The 20,455-nt window shown below is 36.4% G+C and overlaps 1 protein-coding gene across 1 annotated transcript in view; it reads right to left on the bottom strand.

Moving 5' to 3' along the window:
• The window catches only part of Rab3gap1 (RAB3 GTPase activating protein catalytic subunit 1), a 106,070-nt gene that overhangs the window by 34,754 nt on the left and 50,861 nt on the right, over positions 1–20,455 (bottom strand). Inside the window, exons 9-17 of the mRNA XM_004626382.2 lie at positions 19,776–19,857; positions 17,297–17,365; positions 14,993–15,066; positions 9,612–9,704; positions 8,904–9,073; positions 5,921–6,010; positions 4,783–4,955; positions 3,828–3,882; positions 3,092–3,457 (exon numbers count right to left, since the gene is read on the bottom strand). Of these exons, the coding sequence (XP_004626439.1) occupies positions 3,092–3,457; positions 3,828–3,882; positions 4,783–4,955; positions 5,921–6,010; positions 8,904–9,073; positions 9,612–9,704; positions 14,993–15,066; positions 17,297–17,365; positions 19,776–19,857 (1,172 nt within the window). The remainder of the gene's footprint in view (positions 1–3,091; positions 3,458–3,827; positions 3,883–4,782; positions 4,956–5,920; positions 6,011–8,903; positions 9,074–9,611; positions 9,705–14,992; positions 15,067–17,296; positions 17,366–19,775; positions 19,858–20,455) is intronic.

Genomic DNA, 20,455 nt, shown 5'->3' with positions numbered 1-20,455 from the left:
AATCTAATAGACACTTGAGAAGATTTCTGAGAGTACAAAGCCAGACTGGGCTACATAGTGAGTCCAGGCGAGAGCTATTATGAAGTTATCATAATAGTGACACTTATTGGCACAAGGACAGATTAATTAATGTCAAAATTTCAGAAATGGGCCAACACGGTCTTGACTATACATATATATTTAGACACTTCTACCACTCAGTGAGAATGGTAGATCTTTTGATAATGACAGAATAATTTGACCAAAAATAAAAGAGAATTGACCTTGACATATCAAATGTATAATTAATTTGAGACAGATAACAAGCATAAATACAATAGTGGAAACAATAAACCTTTCCAGAAGAAAACAAGAGGGAATATGTTCAAAACTTTAGGGTAGGTAAAGATTTAAGTGGAACACACAAAGCACTATTCCCTTATGAAAAGCACTGGTAGATCAGACTTTATTAAAATTAAGAACAATTAAGGTATTAAGAAAATAAAAATATAATGAAGAGAAAAAATAATTTTTTCTTTCTGAGACAGGGTATCACTACACAATTCAGGCTGGCCTTGAATTCACTTTGTAGCCAGGGTAGCTCTGAACCCACAGTGACCTCTTGCCTCAGCCTCCCAAAAGCTGTGATTAAAGGAGCCATCATACGCAGCCCTGAAGAAAACATTTTCAATACAAATATCTAAGGGTTTATATTTATTTGTAATCCATCTAAGTACCCAAAAAGTATAAAGAATTCCTAACAAAGCAAGAAGAAAAACAACTATTCTTCTAAAAACATTGTTATTAAGCCTTCAATAGGTACTTCATCAAAAAGATACCTACATAGGCAATAAGTATATGAAAAATACACTCATTAGCTATACTCATCAGGGAAATGTAAATAACAGAAAATCTCATACCCACCAGAGACATAAAATTAAAATTCCTACAATAGTAAGAGTATAGAAAAGAGTTAATACAGCAGGCCTGAGACTGCTATCCTTACTAAGATTTTGCCCAAGCTGACATATGGGAACTTGGACTCAGGAAAAGTCCTCATCATTCCCACAATTACTATGCTTAAATGATTTGTGTACACCATAAACAAGATGTTTTATGATGAAAACCTGCTTCCCTTACAGGAGTCTGGAATTTTGGTATGAACTAGGCAAAAGATATTTATGTAACCAGTTCCAAGTAAAAATTCTGGCCACTGTGCTTTTAAAAAGCTACATAGAGGGGATGGGGAGATGGCTCAGTAGAATAAGTGGCTTCCCTGGCAAGTGGAAGGGCCTGAATTCAATCCCCGGTTCCGGCCCCCCACCAAAAAAAAAAAAAGCAGCTATGTAGATAATATTTCACATGCATGTCCACAATCCATTACTAGAGGAATTAAGCACATTCTATATAACTACAATTATTTCCTCCAAACCTCATCCTGTGCACCTTTTCTCTTTTGCTGTAGGAAATGGTATCAATGAACATATCTACATGCTTAGTGAGTTCTCCTAGCAAATCAATGAAAATTCAAATTATCTTGGGAATCCCTGATTTATCAGGTGAGACAGACTATGAACCAAGCATTATATAATAACCATACTACTCTACACTGTCGGTGGCAAGATGAATTACTTCAACCTTGGAGATACTATTTAGTACAGTTAAAACATATATAGTATGATCAGAAAATATCACGAATGTTTACATTTTTCAAAGATGTGTGGTAGAAGACGCATTCCTATTAATTCTCCCATTCTCCACCCCTCCAGCCCCGCCCCCCAGGCCCATCATTTCATTCTTGCCACTTTCTGAAGCAGTTCTGGAAGTCCTCTTTGTCTTTAGTTGTGCTGGCATGATGGTATTGATGTCTTGAATTGATTCAAGATGGTTTACCTTTCATACTCATTTTGACCTTGGGGAAGAGCCAAGAGTTTTAGTGTACGATCTGAAGAATATGGTAGATGAGTATACATCATAATGTTTTATAAACCTGCCTTCCCATTGGATGGGATGCAACAGCAGTCACTGTATTTTTTTAGCAGACCTTATAAAGACACAAAAGAGGACTTTGAGGATTGCTTCAGAAAGTGGCAAGAAAGATGGGTATGTTTGAGGCAAGGGGAAATATTTTGAGAGGAATCAATGGCAATGGATCTTGTACTACAATAAATTTTTTCATTTAAATAAACACAATTTTTGATCAGCCCTTGTATTTGAAAACATAAATCTGGGTGTGGTGGTGCACACCTGTAATCACAGCACTTGGTAGGCTAAGGCAGAAGGATAGTTGGGAGTTGGAGAACAGCCAGGGCTACAAAATGAGCTTAAGGCTAGACTGAACTACACAACAAGGCCCTGTCTCAAAAAGACAATCCATCCATCCATCCATCCATCCATCCTACATAGGCAATTCACAGGAAAGTATTAAAATATTCATACAAGTCTTTCTTTTCCTGAAGTGGGTATACATTTTTTTGAAAACTACATATGTACGTAATACAGACAAGTATGAGAAATATACCCCAAACCAGTAATAACAGTTATTTTGCAGGATAAAAGTTGAATTGGTAGTGGCTTTCACTTTTTCTGGATTGATTATTTCACAATAAAATGTATTGTGAAATACAAATACATTTGAAACAAAATTGTGAAACAAAACATTATTCCTCAATAGTTGCTACTGTTTTATGTACTGTGTGAAATGGCTTCAGACTGTATCTTTGAGCAGATAAAAAACTTAAAAATTCTGAATGGTCTTAGTAAGTTACTAAATTGCCCTGGATGACCTTAAATTTGCGATACTCCTGCCTCAGCCTTCCACACAGTGTGGGATAACAGGTGTGTACCATCACATCTGGATTAAACAATGACTTTTTAAAGAATTTCCTGATCCAAAAGAAATAATCTTTTATTAGGATGAACTTAGTTATATTAACACGTTCCTGCTGGCTTGAACAGTGGTATAAATGGATCTCTTATACAAAGCTGCCTGATGAGACAATCATGAATGTACTGCCTAGTGGTTCAAGTTGCCTAGACACACCAATCACAGCCCCATCATAAATGTGTCAAACAGGAACAAAAAGAAAATGAAAGAAACACTGCTTTCTACCTGGGTTACTGGAATGTACAGAGGTTCTCCATTATGTAGCAGTGTAAGTTTCCCATGCTGATAGAGACGTCCTTCTGGTTTTAAATTTGTCATCTCCTTAGGTCCTCCCTTCTTGCCACTCTCCTGTCCATTTCCTTTAAGTTCTTCTGTATCACTCAGACATTCAAAAAATTCTTCTTCACTATCACTCCATGAATCCCAAGATTTTCCCATCTCTCCCTTTTCCGTATCTTTGGTATGATCTGGCCCCAGCTGGTCTCCAACTTTTCCGGCATCCCCTGGATGTACAGTAGCTACAGTGTCTGAAGTAGTTATCCTTTTCCCCTCATCACGTGCCTTCTTTCTTTCAATACAACAATTTAACATCTTAAGAAAAAAATCACATTACAGTTGAATTAGTGACAGAAAAATGCAAAATCTATATCTACTTGAATATTTTTTCATTCTCTACTTCTTTTTCAGATGCCTACTGTGAAGCACAGTTGTGTGCCCCGCCCCCCCTCCGAACCAGGGCTTGAACTCAGGCCTTACACTTGCCAGGCAAGCGCTTATTCTACTGTGCTATCTCCCTGGCCCTGAGAAGCACAGTTTGACAATAAGCAACCCATAGCAGCTTAAAGAGTAGCCTAAAAAAAAAAAAAAAAAGAGTAGCCTATACCCATTATTCTTAGTATTAGAAAAAATTCTGATTATATCAAGACCCATTTACACACTGCTGTTACAGGGAAACTTTTACCTGCAGCTTCTGATGCAGTAAACAACATCTTAGGTCTGGGGCTCCATTGGCTAATCTACCAAATAATGAGAAAAAGAAAACTTAGCTTTAGAAAAATTGCTTCTGTTCTTTGTATTATCACAATTTTTAGCTATATTAATAAGAAATAAAACTAGATTCCTATAGACATGGAAACCAAGTTCTAGGAGAACAGCACATATGATGATTAAAAGATCAAACTTATTTTATCCTAGTCACCAACAGCAAATATGAGACACTTCAAACATAATAGCAAGCTGGTAATGGCTTTCCAGATAATGAAAAATTTAAAATGAGAGGAAGTCTTCAAATAAACACCAGGAAGTAATTACCATAGTTTCCCATTTCACACAAAATAAATTAATGTGTATATTCAGATCTCAATTATCATGCTGGAGTCTCACTATGAAAATCATGATTTTCACTCTCTTTTGCCAGTGGGACCTTTGACTGCTTCTGTATTAAACCACTAGATTCCTAGCAGTCAACCAGTGATTCTAATTTATATTTAATAGATTTCTGGATCTATACCAAGTTCCAGAGAAAGTCAGTAACAAATAAAGAACTCAGCTAATCAGAGACTGTCAAATGACATGATAGCAAGCATTTTGGAACACCTGTCATTTTATATTCTCCACTATTATTTTTCTCCCTTAGCACTGATGATCACTAACTTATGCAATACACACACATGCTAACTAAAATATTTTATTTACATGAAAATCAATATACACACATAGCATAATTGATTTATTCTTTTACGTTGACAAGCTGTTCTACTTTTTAAAAAATACTATTATAAATCTGCTATAGTGAATACCTAAAATTCAAGTTTCTTTCTACTTTCCTAGGGCAGATTTCCTTAAAGGGAGAAAATTACTCCAAGTGTTTGATAGCAAACAAAAGATTCTATCTAAACAAAAGGAAAATTTATTACCCTGGAATAAGAAAATTGTTTTCCCATCTGAAGCGCATTTCAAGAACGAATTCCTGCCAGAGATGTGCCACACCTTTTAGGCCTCCGTGGTAGAAATTGATCATACAAAGACACAAAGCTAATTTGTACGTTAAACTGTCAGACGGTGCAGATTTGAACTGATTGTAGAGATTCTAAATTTAACAATATAAAAAGAAAGCAAAATTTGTTAACATTTACATACATAATCCAAAAATGCAGGAGAAATTTTAACACTAAAATTAACCTATCTTATAAAAATTATCTTTTATCAAATATTGTAACTACTGCCTACATTATTCTTAGTAAATCTGTTTTTCAAGATTTCTAGTTAAGATAAAAAAAGTAAAGCTACAGTTTAAGACTGAAGTTACAGCTTTCATTTTCTTTCTTTTTTTTTTTTTTGGTGGAACTGGGGATTGAACGCAGGCCTTTGCGCTTGCCATGGAAGTGCTTATTCCACTGAGCCATCTTCCCAGCCAGCTTTCATCTTCTTCTGGGGAATTTTAACATATATTTCAAATTTCATGTGTTATTAAAAAATTTTTAATTATAAAAAGCATATACATTTGTCAAAAGAAAACTGGCAATGTGTAAATGGAACATGTAAAAAGCCCTGCTTTTTTCCCTTACTAGAGGAAATCTACTTTCCAACAATAACTAGCATAAACAGTTTGATATGTCTTCAAAACTCTCTTTTAAATGCTGCTGCTTCTCAAAGATAAAGAGAATGTAAGATTTTCATTTCACACATTTTGCTTCATTAAAGAGTTTTCTGGGTTGGGGATACAGCTCTGTGGAAGAATGCTTGCCTAATATGTACGAGGACCTGGGTTCAAGCAAAGAAAAAGTCTCCACTCATGCCTGGTTTTGAAATACCATATGCAAAAGAAGCTGTTGCAAAACAAATTTAATGATCTTGCAAAAATTAAAAAATGAGTAAAATCTTACATCTATGCATAGCAAATTTATCTTATTTTTCACTGTTTCCTGAAGTTTATGCTACTCAAATTTCCAGAGGTGATTTTTAAAATAAAAAGACAAGCTACCAAACTAGAAATACAGAAACCTCTAGAAATTCAATGCATTTAAAATATTTTAACATTAAATTCCAACTTACATAATCTTCACTATCTGGTGGAGGATCACTATGGTCTGTTGAAGCAGTTCCTTCTAATGGTTTCTCAGAAGCAGCATCAGGGAATAAGAACTTTACAGGGAAAAAGGAAAATATTCATATGTTAGACCACATTTCTTACTTTGTTGATTTTTTATAATTTATTCACTAAATTTTCAATGAGTTTACCATTAAAAAAAACACTCCTATTGTACTGGCCAGTTGGTTCTACAGTCTCAGAAATTTTATGTTTTCCAAATTACACAGGATTTATATAACTGGCCAATTTCAAAACTAAAGTTTTCATGAAAGTAACCATCTAATTCTTTCTTTCTTTCAGGTTTTTGAGACAGAGTTTCACTATACAGTTCAGGCTGGTCTTGAACTTACTGTGCAGCTTAGGTTGGCCTTGAACTTGCAGCCATCCTCTGCTTCAGTCTCCCAAATGATGGGATTATAGGAGTATGCCACAAGGTCTGACTAGTAACCATCTAATTTTGAGTTAAATATAAAAAACTATCTCTTCATTGTGATTTGATGCTATTACATTTTTAAAAGATGTGTTAATATTATTAGACAAAACTATAAAAGAGAATTTAAAAACATCTATATACGGTATTCATGAAAATATGTACTTATCTCATTAACAGGTCTTTGTTTTGTTTTTAGTACTACGGATCGAATTCAGGATCTTGTACTTGCAGGCACGTTTAAACTGCTGAACTGTCTCCCAGGTTTTCTTATGTGTCAGGCATATCCAACCTTCAACCTGTGAGTTAAATGCAGCCCTGGGCAGATAATAATTCAGCTCTGCAAGACCATAAGCTTTTATCTAACACTTATGCTTTTGTGTGATTATCTTTCATGGCCCAATTGACTAGTATTCCCATGTGTAGGTAACAACAGAACACTGTGTAGGGCAGGCAGGGCACAATATAGTGCCGATGCCACCTTCTATACCTATCACAGCTGAATTGAAATCCACCTGCATCAGAAGTTACATGCACTTGTGCATCTTGGCAAGTACAATGCAGCAATTACTAGTAATAGCATTTCAGTCTATTGACACACCTGTAAAGATAAGCATTTACTGTAAATAAGCAGATATGTAATGTTTTTTATTTAATTATTAAAGTTAGGCTTCTTGTTTCTGTAGAATATTTAGTAATTTAGAATATGAAAAAATAAAGTTTCATAATATACATGTTAACTATATTACGTATTTTAAATGTAGCCTAAGATCATTTTTTCCTACTATATCTAGTCCAGGCAAGCCACAAGAATGGACATCCATGATATATGAAATACTGGAAATGTGACGATAAAAACCCATAATTTTATAATGCATGCTTGGAAAATGAGAAGCAGTCTAAACTAGTAATGACCAGTGTATCTTTTCTAAGTAGTTGCTGCTGTGTATATGTGTACACGTGTGCATTTTTTTTTTTTTTTTTTTTTTGTATTTAGGACAGGGTGTACAGGGTCTCACTGTGTAGATCAGACTTTTAGTGATCCTCTTGTTTACAGCCTCCCAAATACCGGGATTACAGGCATGGGACACCATGCCCAGTCTTAATCATACCCAGGGGACAGGCCGGCACAGTAGGTCTGGGGATTTGGGCATCAAACTCCTGGCCCCTGCATCTGCCTAAGCAGGTGCTTTAATCCGCTGAGCTATTTGGCCGGCCCTTGAACTATAATTTTAATAAACCTCTAAGGACAATTCTGAAGGAGGCTTTCCTACAGAAATTTATTTTCAATGTTTCTCACAACCTTTACAGTCATGCTGACCACTAATTCCTATTATTATATATACTTCAGAACAAATTATGAAATATGTTCATGAGGGTTGGGGATATAGTTCAGCAGCACAGCATACGCATGGCAGAAGCAAGGTCATGAGCTCAATTTCTGATACCCCCCCCAGAAAAAAACATGTTCATGAGACTTTTCAAAATATTCAAGAGACTTAAAAATTGAGAAATTACTATACACCAGATATCAGTACTAGGCACACTTACAAAAAGTAATACATTTTTACACTATGGTCTAAGTTAAATACCACTACAAACACTTTATAATATACAAGCTGAAAATTTGACTGAAGTCTGGTTCGTACCAAGATTAACTGAGATTAGGTTTCTAAATTGAGGATTCTCTTCATTACATTACTCTTGAACGTTTTTACCAAGATAGTCTTAATGCATAAACTGTTCTAACCATAAGAGCAGCTACCATTTATCAAAGGCCTATTAAATGCTAGGCAATACCACAGAGGGTCCTTTAATTTTTGTAACAACCTTGTAAGGTTTTGTTAGTCTTATGAAATGACTTGTTCAGAGTTATACAGTAAGTCAGGATTAACCCCTGGTCTGTGAGTTTCTCAGGCCAGGCCCATTCTACTACATTGTAACTAGTAGCCACCCTAGCCTGCTTTTGTATTTCCCATCCATTCTTCACTATACAGATTATTCTACATTGTTACCAGATAAAACTCAAAAATAATTTTCTGCTTAAAATATTAAATTGCAAAATAAAGTGTGGTGCTTTAGTGTGGCAGGTTGCATGCTACCTCGCCAGCATCATTCCTTGTCACTCCCAGGAAAGCACCCTAATAAAACACTAACTGCTCATTATGCTCTCAGGCCTCTGTCATTCCTCTGCTTCAAAAATCTTTACTTCAGTACTCAGCTCAAGTACCTCTCCATGAAGTAGTCTGTGATTCCCATTATCCTGACCAAGACAGATTACCCAGACCTTCCACTATGTTCTCACTACCTCTTGCCAGAATTCTCATACGCCACACAGAGTTGTATCTACTTTCCTTTTCTTTCTTTTCACATTAACTTGTATGAATTTTTTAGAAAGTAGATTTGTTTTACTCATTTTATATTCCCAATCTGGAGCCTACCACAAAGAAGGGACTGAATCCATAAGGAATAAATGCTTGTACATATAGTCATATAAAAATAAGACCTCTAGTTACCAAGAGAATAGCGTTGAGAACATCATTACTCAGGGGAGACTCTTCTACACCTCTGTGTTTTCGTATTTTCTTCTTTGCAGTGTGTACCATATTTGAAACTGATAATTTATGAATTGGAACTGGTGTTGGTTCTGTCAATTTTGACAAAGCATGAGTTATATCAGCAACTTCTATAAAAAAAGAAATGAATATAGATTATATCACCAATCTTAGCAAATTAAAGTGTTACAGTACAGTTTAGTCATTTTTATATTAATCAATTTTACATAGTCTCAGAATTATGAAATTTTAATTTACATATTCAATTTGAGACACGAACATAAAATGACAAAGGTGGCAAATTATTTCCCCACAGGGGATTTCAAAAAATAAGCATTTTGCACTCTGCTTTTTTCTTTTTTTGGGGGGGGAGGGGAGGAACTGGGGATTGACTGAGACCCTTGCGCTTGCCAGGGAAGCGCTTATTCTACTTAGCCAACTCCCCAGCCCACTCTGATTTTCAAAACTTCTGACTTTTTGGTAGAAAAAACTTCTTAGATGTATTGAAGGTCTTGAGCTCAGGAACAGCCTGGAAAGAAACACTGTCTAGTCCATAAAACTTGCTTCTCCAATTAATTCAAAATGAGAAAAATAGATGAAAGGTTGCTGGAAAACGTGCCTCAACGGGTGAGACACCTGAAAGTAATGTTAAAAAGAAAAGTAGGTCACCTCTTCCTTCTTCCTCAAAGGTGGATCGTCCAAGAATCTCATCAGTTGACTCCTTTCGACGGCAAATTTTTAAAAACTCAGTGACAAAATCACCTATACAGAAAAAAATAATTACCCATTTTTGATACTTAACTAAAAGAAATAAGTTCTATGAATAAAAGTACTTCATAAAGCTACTAAGAAATAGTAGGAAAAAAATTCAGTTTTTCCTCTGAAGAAGACAAAAATTAATCCTATTTCAAAAATAGCTTATTCTTGTTTCTCCATGCCCTGGGATATTAAAAGTTTCACCTTAGAATATCTTCTCAAATGAAAGGGGTGAAAATTATAATAATAACAACCATTTTTAATCTATTTGAATGAGATAAATCTATTAAATTAAATATGCATGTAGCAGACTTTGTTACCCTACAATTCCGAATTCATTAAAGAATACAAATTTTTTAAAAAAGTCGTGAGATGTTTCTAAAGGATTAAGATAAATAACATAGGCTGAAGTATTTCAGCTTCTGCTGCATATTACTGATATTCCTCATGTCCTTACTATAAGGGGAAATGGGTCTGATACTTCTAAAGATTGTGACAAGGTAGGTTAACACCAAGAAAATAAAGCTTAGCAAGACCCTCTAGCACTAAAATACATTGCACAGTATATATCTAAGTCTTAGAATTTACCAACTAGTTCTATATAAGCCTAAACTATTTTCTGGCTTTTTTTCAGAAAGGTAGAAAAAATTTTAATCTACTCATAAAAACTAATCAAAGACATAGGTAAGTTTATGGAACAATAACTTAAAATGAGAATACTTTTGATTCTAAAGTAGTCTGCAACTTGCCGAACAAATCAGCAGATGACAAACAGTGTATCAGAAAACAATTTAGTAAGTAAATTTCATAATGTAAGAGTTCAATGACAAGAGTGGAAACAATTTATTGTGCATTTACTATATGACATTTTGTTAAGCGTGATCCACATATACACACAGGCATAAAATTCCATTTGGTTCTCCTAATAATCCTGTAAAATATGTACTGTTACTACCTATTTTCCTGATGAGAATGCTGAGGCTTGACAAGATTAAAAACCTGCCCAAATTGGTGGGTTTAGGATATGAACCAAGGTCTCCCCAACTCTAAAACTCTTCATATTAACCCAGTAACTGCCAAAGGCCCCAAATTCACCCAAACTGAAATGTTCACCATTAGCATAAATGGCAAGTGCTGATTAAGACCATATGATAATGATAGCCAGGCATGGTGGTATACACCTGTAATCCTACTGTAATCCTAGCACTTGGGAGGCTGAGTCAGGAGGATTGCCAGGAGTTTGAGGCCAGGCTGAATTACACATAACAGGATGTTGTCTCAAAAATAAAAAACTAGGGCTAGCCAGATAGCTCAGCAGACTAAAGCACCTGCTTAGGCGGAGCATAGAGGTGGAGGTTCCATTCCCGGCACCACAAGTCCTACCAGCCCCGCCCCCAGGGCATGCTGAGAGAGCTACTGAGACTGGGCATGGTGGTGCATGCCTGTAATCCCAGTGCTTGGGAGGCTGAAAACAGTTTTTTTTTTTTTTTTTTTTTTTTTCTTTTTTGGCAGAACCGGGATTGAACTCAGTCCCTTGCACCTGCCAGGAAGTGCTTATTCCCCTGAGCCATCTCCCCAGTCCCTGAAAACAGGATTACTACGAGTTCAATCTGTGTAGTGAGACCCTGTAGACTCTGTACTAAATAAAAATAAATAAATATAAAAAAAAACCCTAAATGATAAAAAGCTTTAAAAAAGAAAAATAGACTGCTTTAGGGAAATATTTGATTGCTGTCATTAATAAATATTTAGTAACCATCAGTTGACTGGTTGGAATATATCAGGCAATTATGAGTGCAAGTGCATGATGAATATGAGAAGAAATAGAGAAAATTTTTTTAGTATAGTAAGTGTAAAGGGAAATAAGGAAAGGTACATGGGGAATGGGTTGACAAGATTTCAATATACTAGAGATACAGTCATGAAAAAGGTAAGGGAAACAATAATAGCCATGGAATCTAAAGAGCAATTAGCGTATAATTTTTAAAATGTATATATATATATATATATATATATAATTTTACTTAATCTTAAGGCAGAGACCAGGCATGGCAAAACTGTGGAGAAGTAGGCATGACCTGGTGTTACAAAATTCTGCAACAGTTCCCAAGGCCTGCACTTGTACTTCTAGTGAGAACTTGAGGAGCTTTTTCACAGGAGGCCTAAACTGATGTCAGCCTCAGAAAGGAGAAATACAAAGGAACAGTCCACATTGAGTTTTTTCCTACTGTGTTTTTTTCATGGTAGCATGCTCTCATCCTGTAGAGGATAGCAGACTTTTCTACTTTTATCTGACCCAAATTCAGGGTGCACAGCCTGTTTCTTTTTCTATCTTTAATACATGTAAAATTTAGCTGCTGGTGGTGCTTGTTTTGACCAAGTCTTTTTTTTTTTTTTCACCTCCAACCAGATTTTACTGGTACATTATACATATTACAGTCATTGTAGAGAATTTGTACCTGTCCATGAAGTAACTTGATTATTTTTTTCTCATTTTCTTCTCATTCTTTCAACTCCTCCTCCCTTCTCAATTTAAAAAAGCTTTGGTTCCATTTTTTTTCTTTATTTTTTATTTCTTTCCTTTTCCCCTAACCCCTCTCTTATTCACTGCCTCATTTGAATATTTTTCTTCCTATTTCACAATATCTAATATACATTTTAGTCCTTATTTACACTTTTGGCTTCTCACACCAGAAAAATAATGCAGTATTTACATGTGTGCCCAATTTATTTCATTTGACAGTAGTCTCAAGATGTATCCATTTGCCTAGGAATGTCTCAAGCTTATTTTTCTTTACATCAGAGTAGTATTCCATTATATTAAAAAGCCCACATCTTCTTTATCCATTCATAGTTTGATGAGCATTTGAACTATTTCCAAGATATGGCTGTATTATAAACTGTGCCACTATAAACATGAGCATGCATATAATGTTGTGGTGCAATGCTTTTAATTCTTTCAGGAAAATACTAGACGGGAAATAGCTAGGTCAAATGGGACCTCAGTTCTAGTTTTTTTGAGGAATCTCCACACTGATTTCCAACACTGTATGCTCCCACCAACAGTTGGAAAGGGTTCCTTTTTCTCTACAGCTCCACCAGCACTTGTTATTGTTATCTTGGTAACAGTTATTCTTTCTGGAGTGAGATAGAATCTCACCAGTTTTAATTTGCATCTCTTCAATACAGTGATGTTGAATTTTTAAAATGTATTTATTTGCTATGTGTTCTTCATCTGAGAAGTGTGTCTTCATCTCAAATTTTCATTTTTGAATTGGATCTTTAAATGGCAGGGGTGCACTGACCAATCAGGACAGAAAGAACTCAGAAGTCACCTCCAAAGAAGACTCCAACACCACAAAATCTGGCAAAAACCCTTCCAATAACCCTGTAAGACACGAGCATTTTACACCTCTTTTCCCATGAAAAGAATAGGTGACACAATTCTACAGAAGAAGTCTAACGAAGATTGTCAGATTCACTGCTTTTTCCATCACATGCCACAGGTCAGAGGAACTACAAAAGGCAAAGAGAAATCCATTAACTAGAAAGTGTGGACAGTGCTGCAGGAGAAAGAAACGGGAGGAACATAAAAGCATAAGACAAATAAAACTGAGCTGAGAAGATAATGGAGAATTCTGAGGTGAAGATTCATGCAAATGAAAAGACAAGAAAGAAACCCTGCTAGTACTATTCTAAAGGATTCACTGCTGTTGCAAAAATGTCTTCTGTATCACATTAACTCAGAGAATCATAAACATTTTTTTCTAGGTAGGTGTAAAGAAGTGCAGTATGTACATAAATGTACATTTATAGCAGTACAATTTGTAATAGCTAAATCTTGGCGGGGGCCTGCCCCTTAGCTCAGTTCTTTAAGTGGCTGCTTCAACAAAGCAGTCAGGCTCAGGTTGCTGAAGTTCGATCCCCACAACTCAAGCCAGCCAAACCTGCCCTGAAGGCATTCGGAGCAAAATAAAATAAAAAATAAAAATAAATCTTGGAAACAGCCCAGACACCCATCAGTGGATGAATAAAGAAAATATGGTATAAAGGAGTACTACACTCTGCCACAAAGGATAACTTGAGACTTTTTGGTAAATAGATTTACCTTAAGAACATACTTTTAAAGGGCTGGCCAGACAGCTCAGCGGATTAAAGCACCTACTTAGGCAGCCGGGGTTCAATCGCCAGTGTGCCAGCCCCACCCCTAGGGTATCGCTGAGACAGTGATTGAGACTGGGTGTGGTGGCCCATGCCTGTAATCCCAGCGTTTAGGAGGCTGAAAATAGGAGGATCACCACATGGCTGATCTATGATCTACGTAGTGAGACCCTGAAAACCCTGTAGACTCTGTACCAAATATATTAAAAAAAAATACTTTTAAGTGAAATAAATTGAACACACACACGTTTAAATATGCTATTGTTTCTCTTGTTGAGAAATTCAGAGGGTAAATAAGGACCAAAATGGATGATAGATATTGGGAAGTAGGGAGAAAATGTTTCAAGTGGGAAGGGAACAAGGGAGGGAAGAGGGGGAAGGGAAAGAAGTGAAAAGGAAAAACAACAGGGGGAAAAATACAAACAAAGCTTTTGTAAATTGAGAGGGAAAGAAGGGTTAAACTGGGAGGGGAAATGGGGAAAAAGGAATGAAGATATATTACAAGGGGGTTGGAGAGACAGCTCAGCAGTCTAAGCGCCTGCCTAGCAAATGCAAGGACATGGGTTCAATTGCTGGTACCATTTGATGTGCCGGCCCCAGAATCCAGGGCACACTGGACTGGCCACCGAAACCAGGCATGGTGGTGCACACCTGTAATCCCAGCACTTGGGAGGCTGAGACAGGAGGATCACCACAAGTCTGAGCTGCACAGTGAAACCATGTACCAAATAAATAATTTTTTAAATAAGATATATTACAAGGTACAAATTTCCTATGATAAATGTGATGATTATATCAAAAATGTACCAACATTTTTTAGAAAAGGTACAGTATAAAGAATGTATTCAGAGTTTCTAATTTGTTTTTTTTTTTAATTTTTATTTATTTATTTTACATTTATGTGTGTGTGTGTGTGTGTGTGTGTGTGTGTGTGTGTGTGTCCAGCTCAGCCCACCAGGGGGCGGGGCTGGCTGGCATATGGTGCTGGAGGATTGAACCGCAGTCCCTGTGCTTTGCCAAGCTTGTTCTAAGTAGGTGCTTTAGACCACTGAGCCATCTCTCCAGCCCCAGAGTTTCTAATTTGGAAGACAGCTGGATTGGTGACATTTTAGATAAAGAATGTAATAACTTACCTAACAAACACTGAGGATTATCCGCTTTCCTCACTCTAACAGACCAATGGGGAGCTTGAATAGGATCCAAATCACTAAAGTGGAAAACAATAAACATATCCCAATTATCACAGCTTAAAAGATTAATGAACTAATCAAATGCAATCTAATGAAAGGTTTCTATAGATAGAACAGAAAACTATTTTGATTCTCTTTAAAACTTACTGCTACCTGGGGGCCAGGGAGACAGCTCAGTGGAATAAGTGCTTGCCTGACAAGCACAAGTTCCTGAGTTAAATCCCTGGTACCACCCCCCCCCAAACAAAAACAAAAACAAAACCAAAACTTACTGCTACCTATACACATAGCCAGTTGGGTAAGTTTTTTCCCTTATACTACAGGCTGAACTCAGGTTTTCATACTGAGATACATTCTAGCTCTTTTATCATTATAATCATTATCCTCACTATCATCACCATGAGACAGAGTCCTGCTAAGTTGCCCAGGTTGGGCTCAAACTTGCCATCCTCCTGCTTTAACTTCCCAGACAGCTGAGAGTCTAGGCATGTGCCACCATTCCTCGTCTAAATCTTTTTTAAAAAAAATCTTGGTAAATCAAGTTCTTAGACAAAATATAAAAACCAAAATCAGAACACAGTAACTTCTAGGCAAGGTGGGGCACACCTGTAATCCTAGCACTCAGGAGGCTGGGGCAAGAGGACTGCTACGAGTTTGAGGCCAGCCTGGGCTACATGGTGAGACTCTGTCTCAAAAAAGCCAAAATAAAATAAAAGAAAAACCACAATAACCAAAAATAATATAAACATGATTCTCAAGAAGCAATGTACCCTAATAACATGAGATTATTTTTTAAATAAAAAAAAAGAGAAACAAGAAACTGTACACAACTATTTTAAGAACAACCTTTTTTTTAACAGCAGTATTAATTAAAGACTATAAAAACTTGCCAAAGATCAAAAGTGCCCTGTTTTCTCAAATAGATGACTGGATCTACTTAAAGGGAAACTTCAATAAAAGAAAAAAAAAAATTTTGTGATTAGCAAAAAAGATATAAAACATAAGAACTTAAACTTTAGAAATAAACACAGCAAGATGTTGGCTATTTTTCTAAGTAATAGGATGATAAGCAGTCTGCTTCTTTATCCCTAAATAATCTAATTAAGAACATTCAAGTTACTTTTGCCATTAACAAAAACAACACATAATTGAAAAGTGTCCTATTTCCCACTGTTTTGCATCCAGAATGGGAAAGTATTAAATTGCCTTCCTCTTTTGCTACTTCTCAGAGACTGGCTGCTGCAGTTTTCAAACTGTTTCCATTGCACAGAAGTATAGGCCATGGATATTTTATAATCTACAACATTTAATAATCAAAGATTCTCACACATTCTGATGATCATCATCTCGAGATTTTAAAGTACTTCATGAAATGCTTCTTTATAATCTAAGACAAGTTCAAAGGAATTATGCACTGAATCTTAAGCTTAAAAGACATCTTTGCTAAAAGATAGTAAAATTCAAATTGTTAGGGCTGGGCAGATAGCTCAGAGGAATAAAGTGCCTGCCTAGACAGAGTGCAGTAGCCGGGGTTCTATATCCCGCCTGCCGGGCCAGCCTCACCCTGGGTGTGTGCTGAGATGGCAATTGAGATAGGGCATGCTGGCATGCTCCTATAATCCTAGTGTTTGGGAGGCTGAAAACAGGAAAATCACTACAAGTCGTATCTACATAGTGAGACCCTGTAGACCCTATACTAAACACATTAAAAAAAAAAAAAAAGGCAAAATATCTATTAGGGCTGGCCAAATAGCTCAGTGAATTAAAGCACCTGCAAGCAGGCACAGGGGCTGGGGGTTTGATTCCCTGGGCCTGCTGTGATTGCCCCACCCCTGGGCCCCACGGAGAGGGCGACTGAGACCGGGTGCAGTGGCACAGGCCTGTAATCCCAGCTCTTGGGAGGCTGTAAACAGGCAGATCACTATAAGTCCAATCTAGTAGCGAGACCCTGCACACCCTGTAGACCCTTCCCCTTCCCTAAAATACAAAAAAAAAGGAAAAAAAAATTATTTATTATATCCCTATACTAAGAATCATATCTCCAAAACCAGCAACCTAAAGCATATTTGTACTCTATACAGTATTAACAGATCTAAAGAGTGACCCAAAAATAAATCAACCAATGTCACTAGAAACATACACACATAAGAAAAGAAAATCTTTAACCACTGGTAGTTAATTTTTTCTACTGAAGTTCTTTTTTTTAAAATGTATTTGGTAACCACTGAACTTCTTTAACATACTTACGAATATACATCATTATCCACAATAATTCCTTCAGTCAGATGAGGCCATGTAGTTGCTAAATGAAGTTCACTAAAATAAACAAAATAAAATATATCCAAAAGCTTTAATACTGTATATATGTCCTTTGACACAAGAATTTTTCAATAAATGTATCTAAGGAAATAACCAAAGATATATATACAATTATGTTAAAAATGGTGCTAAAGTAAATAAACCTGTGGACATCTGGCTTAGTCAATAACAGCACATTAATATGAAGTTAATTTTTTGAAGACATTAAAACCCCTATTGATAACCCAAAATGCAGGTAATTTAAATGTTTATCAACTAATGAACAGATGAACAAAAAGTGGCATGTAGTATATTCATAGGGGAATATTTATAGCTATTAATAAAGTATTGATTCTTGCTATAGTATAAACCTCAAAAACATAGTAAGTGAAAGAAACTAGGGTTGGCCAAATAGCTCAGTGGACTAAAGTAGCCTGCTTAGGCAGAGCACAGTGGCTGGGATTCAATTCTGGGCTTGCCTGCCAGCCCCACCCCCGGACCACAATGAGATGGTGACTGAGGTTGGGCGTGGTGGCATGCACCTGTAATCCCAGCACTTGGGAAGCTGAAAACAGGAGAATCACTATGAGTCCCATTTGTGTAGTGAGACCCTGTAGACCCTGCACCCTGTAGACCCTGTACTAAATACATTTAAAAAAAAGTTAGATACAAAAGGTTACATATTTGACTCCATCATGAAATGCCCAGAGCAGGCAAATCCACAGTCAAGGAACAGAGCAGTGTTTGCCTGGACCTTGGGGATTTTGGATGAGTCAGCAAGAGTAAAAACCTTTCCTTTTGAGATTAAAAAAAGGTTTATGATTATTGTGATGACAGCTTAACAACTCTGTAAATATTTTTAAAACCCACTAAACTGTTTATTTTATTTATTATTATTACTTTTTTTTGCGGGGGGGGGGGGGGGACTGGGGATTGAACTCAGGCCCATGCACTTGCCAGGGAAGTGCTTATTCTACTGAGCTGACTCTCCAGCCCTTATTACTTTTTAATGTATTTGGTCCAGGGTTTTACTATGCTGTTCATTTTTTTTCTTTACATTTTAAAAAATTTATTAATTTTATTGAGAAACAAATAGCAATGAGACAGTTTCAAAACCGATTAGTAGGTCAGTTTCCATAATTAATACATCTCATATTGATGTCTTTGTGGTGGTCATTCATAGTACAAGATGCAGACATGATATCCTGTCCAAACACTATTAGTACAAATCTTTCCTCTCATTGAATTAAGAGAAAGTAGCTATATATCTATCCTAGCTATTCTGTATATATAGATACAAAACGGTCCTTCATTTGTATCCCCTTTTTTGTTTAGTTTTGTCAGAGAAGGGTATTCCACTGCCATTTAAATATACTAGGCAGTTCAGACTCATAGTGAGCCTCCCGTTTTCAGCCTCCCAATGCTGGGGATACAAGCGTGTACCACCATACCTGGACTGGGTGCCAGCTCAGTGAGCCTGGGAGTGGGGCTGGTACAGCAAGTGGTGCCAGGTATTAAACCCTAGTTCCCGCACATGCCTAAGCAGGTGCTTAGTTCACTGAGCTATCTCTCCAGCCCTAAACTGTTTATTTTCTTTCTTTCCCTTTTTTTTTTTTTTTTGTATTTTAGGGAAAGGTCTACAGGGTGTTCAGGCTCTCACTACTAGATCAGATTCATAGTGATCGTCTGTTTATAGCTCCCCAAGAGTTGGGATTATAGGTGCACAACACCATGCCCAGTCTCAATTACAGTCTCAGCATGCCCCAGGGGTGGGGCTGGCACAGCTGGCCCAGGGATTGAACCCCCATCCCCTGCGTGTAGGGGCTTTAATCCACTGAGCTATTTGGCTGGCCCTCTAAACTGTTCAGTTTCAAATAAAATATATTGGGCCGGGGTAGATAGCTCAGTAGAATAAGCGCTTGCCTGGCAAGCACAGGGTCCTGAGTTCAATTTCCGGTACTGCAAAAAAATAAATAAAATAAAAATAAAAATTTTATGATAGGTTAATCATATTTCAATTTTGAAAAGTATGTTATAGATCAAGAATTGTCAGACTTTTTCTACAATGGGCCAGATAAAATATTTTAGTCTTTGTGAACCATGTAGTTTCAACCATGTAGTTTCAACCGTGTATACATTCTTATTATGTTTTTCTTTTATACCCCTTAAAAGTATAAAAATCATTGAGTTTACTAGCTGTACAAAAACCACTAGTCATATTCAGCCCACATGCTTAATGTTTCTTCTGAAGAAAAGTTTTCAAGTAAAGTTAATAAATTTAAGAAAGCCAATGTGCTTTCTTATTTTCAGTACTACATTCATTCCAGCAGGCTACTGTATCAGAAAGTATGGTAAAGTCAATGTCAATATAAATTTAAAAAGTAAAACAAACAATCTTATGATTCAAATGATAGGTTCAACTTCTTACCTAATAGGATCTTCACAGGCACCAAATGGCAACTTGCCAAACTCCAGTCCTCCAACTTCTCCTCCTACCAAAGCATCTAAATCTAAACAAATGAAATATTTTTCTATTATTTGGCAAAAAAAAAAAAGGCATATAGAAATCTAATCTAATTAGGCTGTAATCTTTAGAAGATTACAGCTTTAAAATTGCCCATAACAGAGTATATATAATAAATTACCAAGTAGCACATACTATAATCAAATATTAAAGATTTGTCCTAACACAAAAATGCAAGTAAAATGATAAACTTAATTCCTATTACCCAATGTTTCATTTAAGCCATGCCTCCTAAATCTATCCCCTCTGAAATAGTGCTTAACCACTACTGTAGAGAATATTCCTGTAATTTTACCATTTTCTAAGAACATGATTAATATAAACTATATTAAAAAAACTTTATAAGGTCAATTAAGACTCAGGACATATGAGAACTTGTACTGTAACGTCATGTACCTCGGTAGTGTCCCAAATTTTCTGATCAAGATTATGGGGCCAAAGAGGAAAGTGATCAATGATATAGAGTGTGCCTAAGGAGAGTCATATGGAGAGAAAACACTCTCTCAGGCTTTCACAGAGAGCACATTGGCCAAGCAATGGCCGTGACTCATCCACATGACTGACACTGACAAAGGTTCTACAAT

The sequence above is a fragment of the Octodon degus genome, unplaced genomic scaffold, assembly GCF_000260255.1.
Source record: "Octodon degus isolate 3935 unplaced genomic scaffold, OctDeg1.0 scaffold00014, whole genome shotgun sequence".
NCBI lineage: Eukaryota > Metazoa > Chordata > Mammalia > Rodentia > Octodontidae > Octodon > Octodon degus.
The sequence above is the reverse complement of the archived record's forward strand: the minus strand, read 5'-3'. Positions and strand labels throughout refer to the sequence as shown.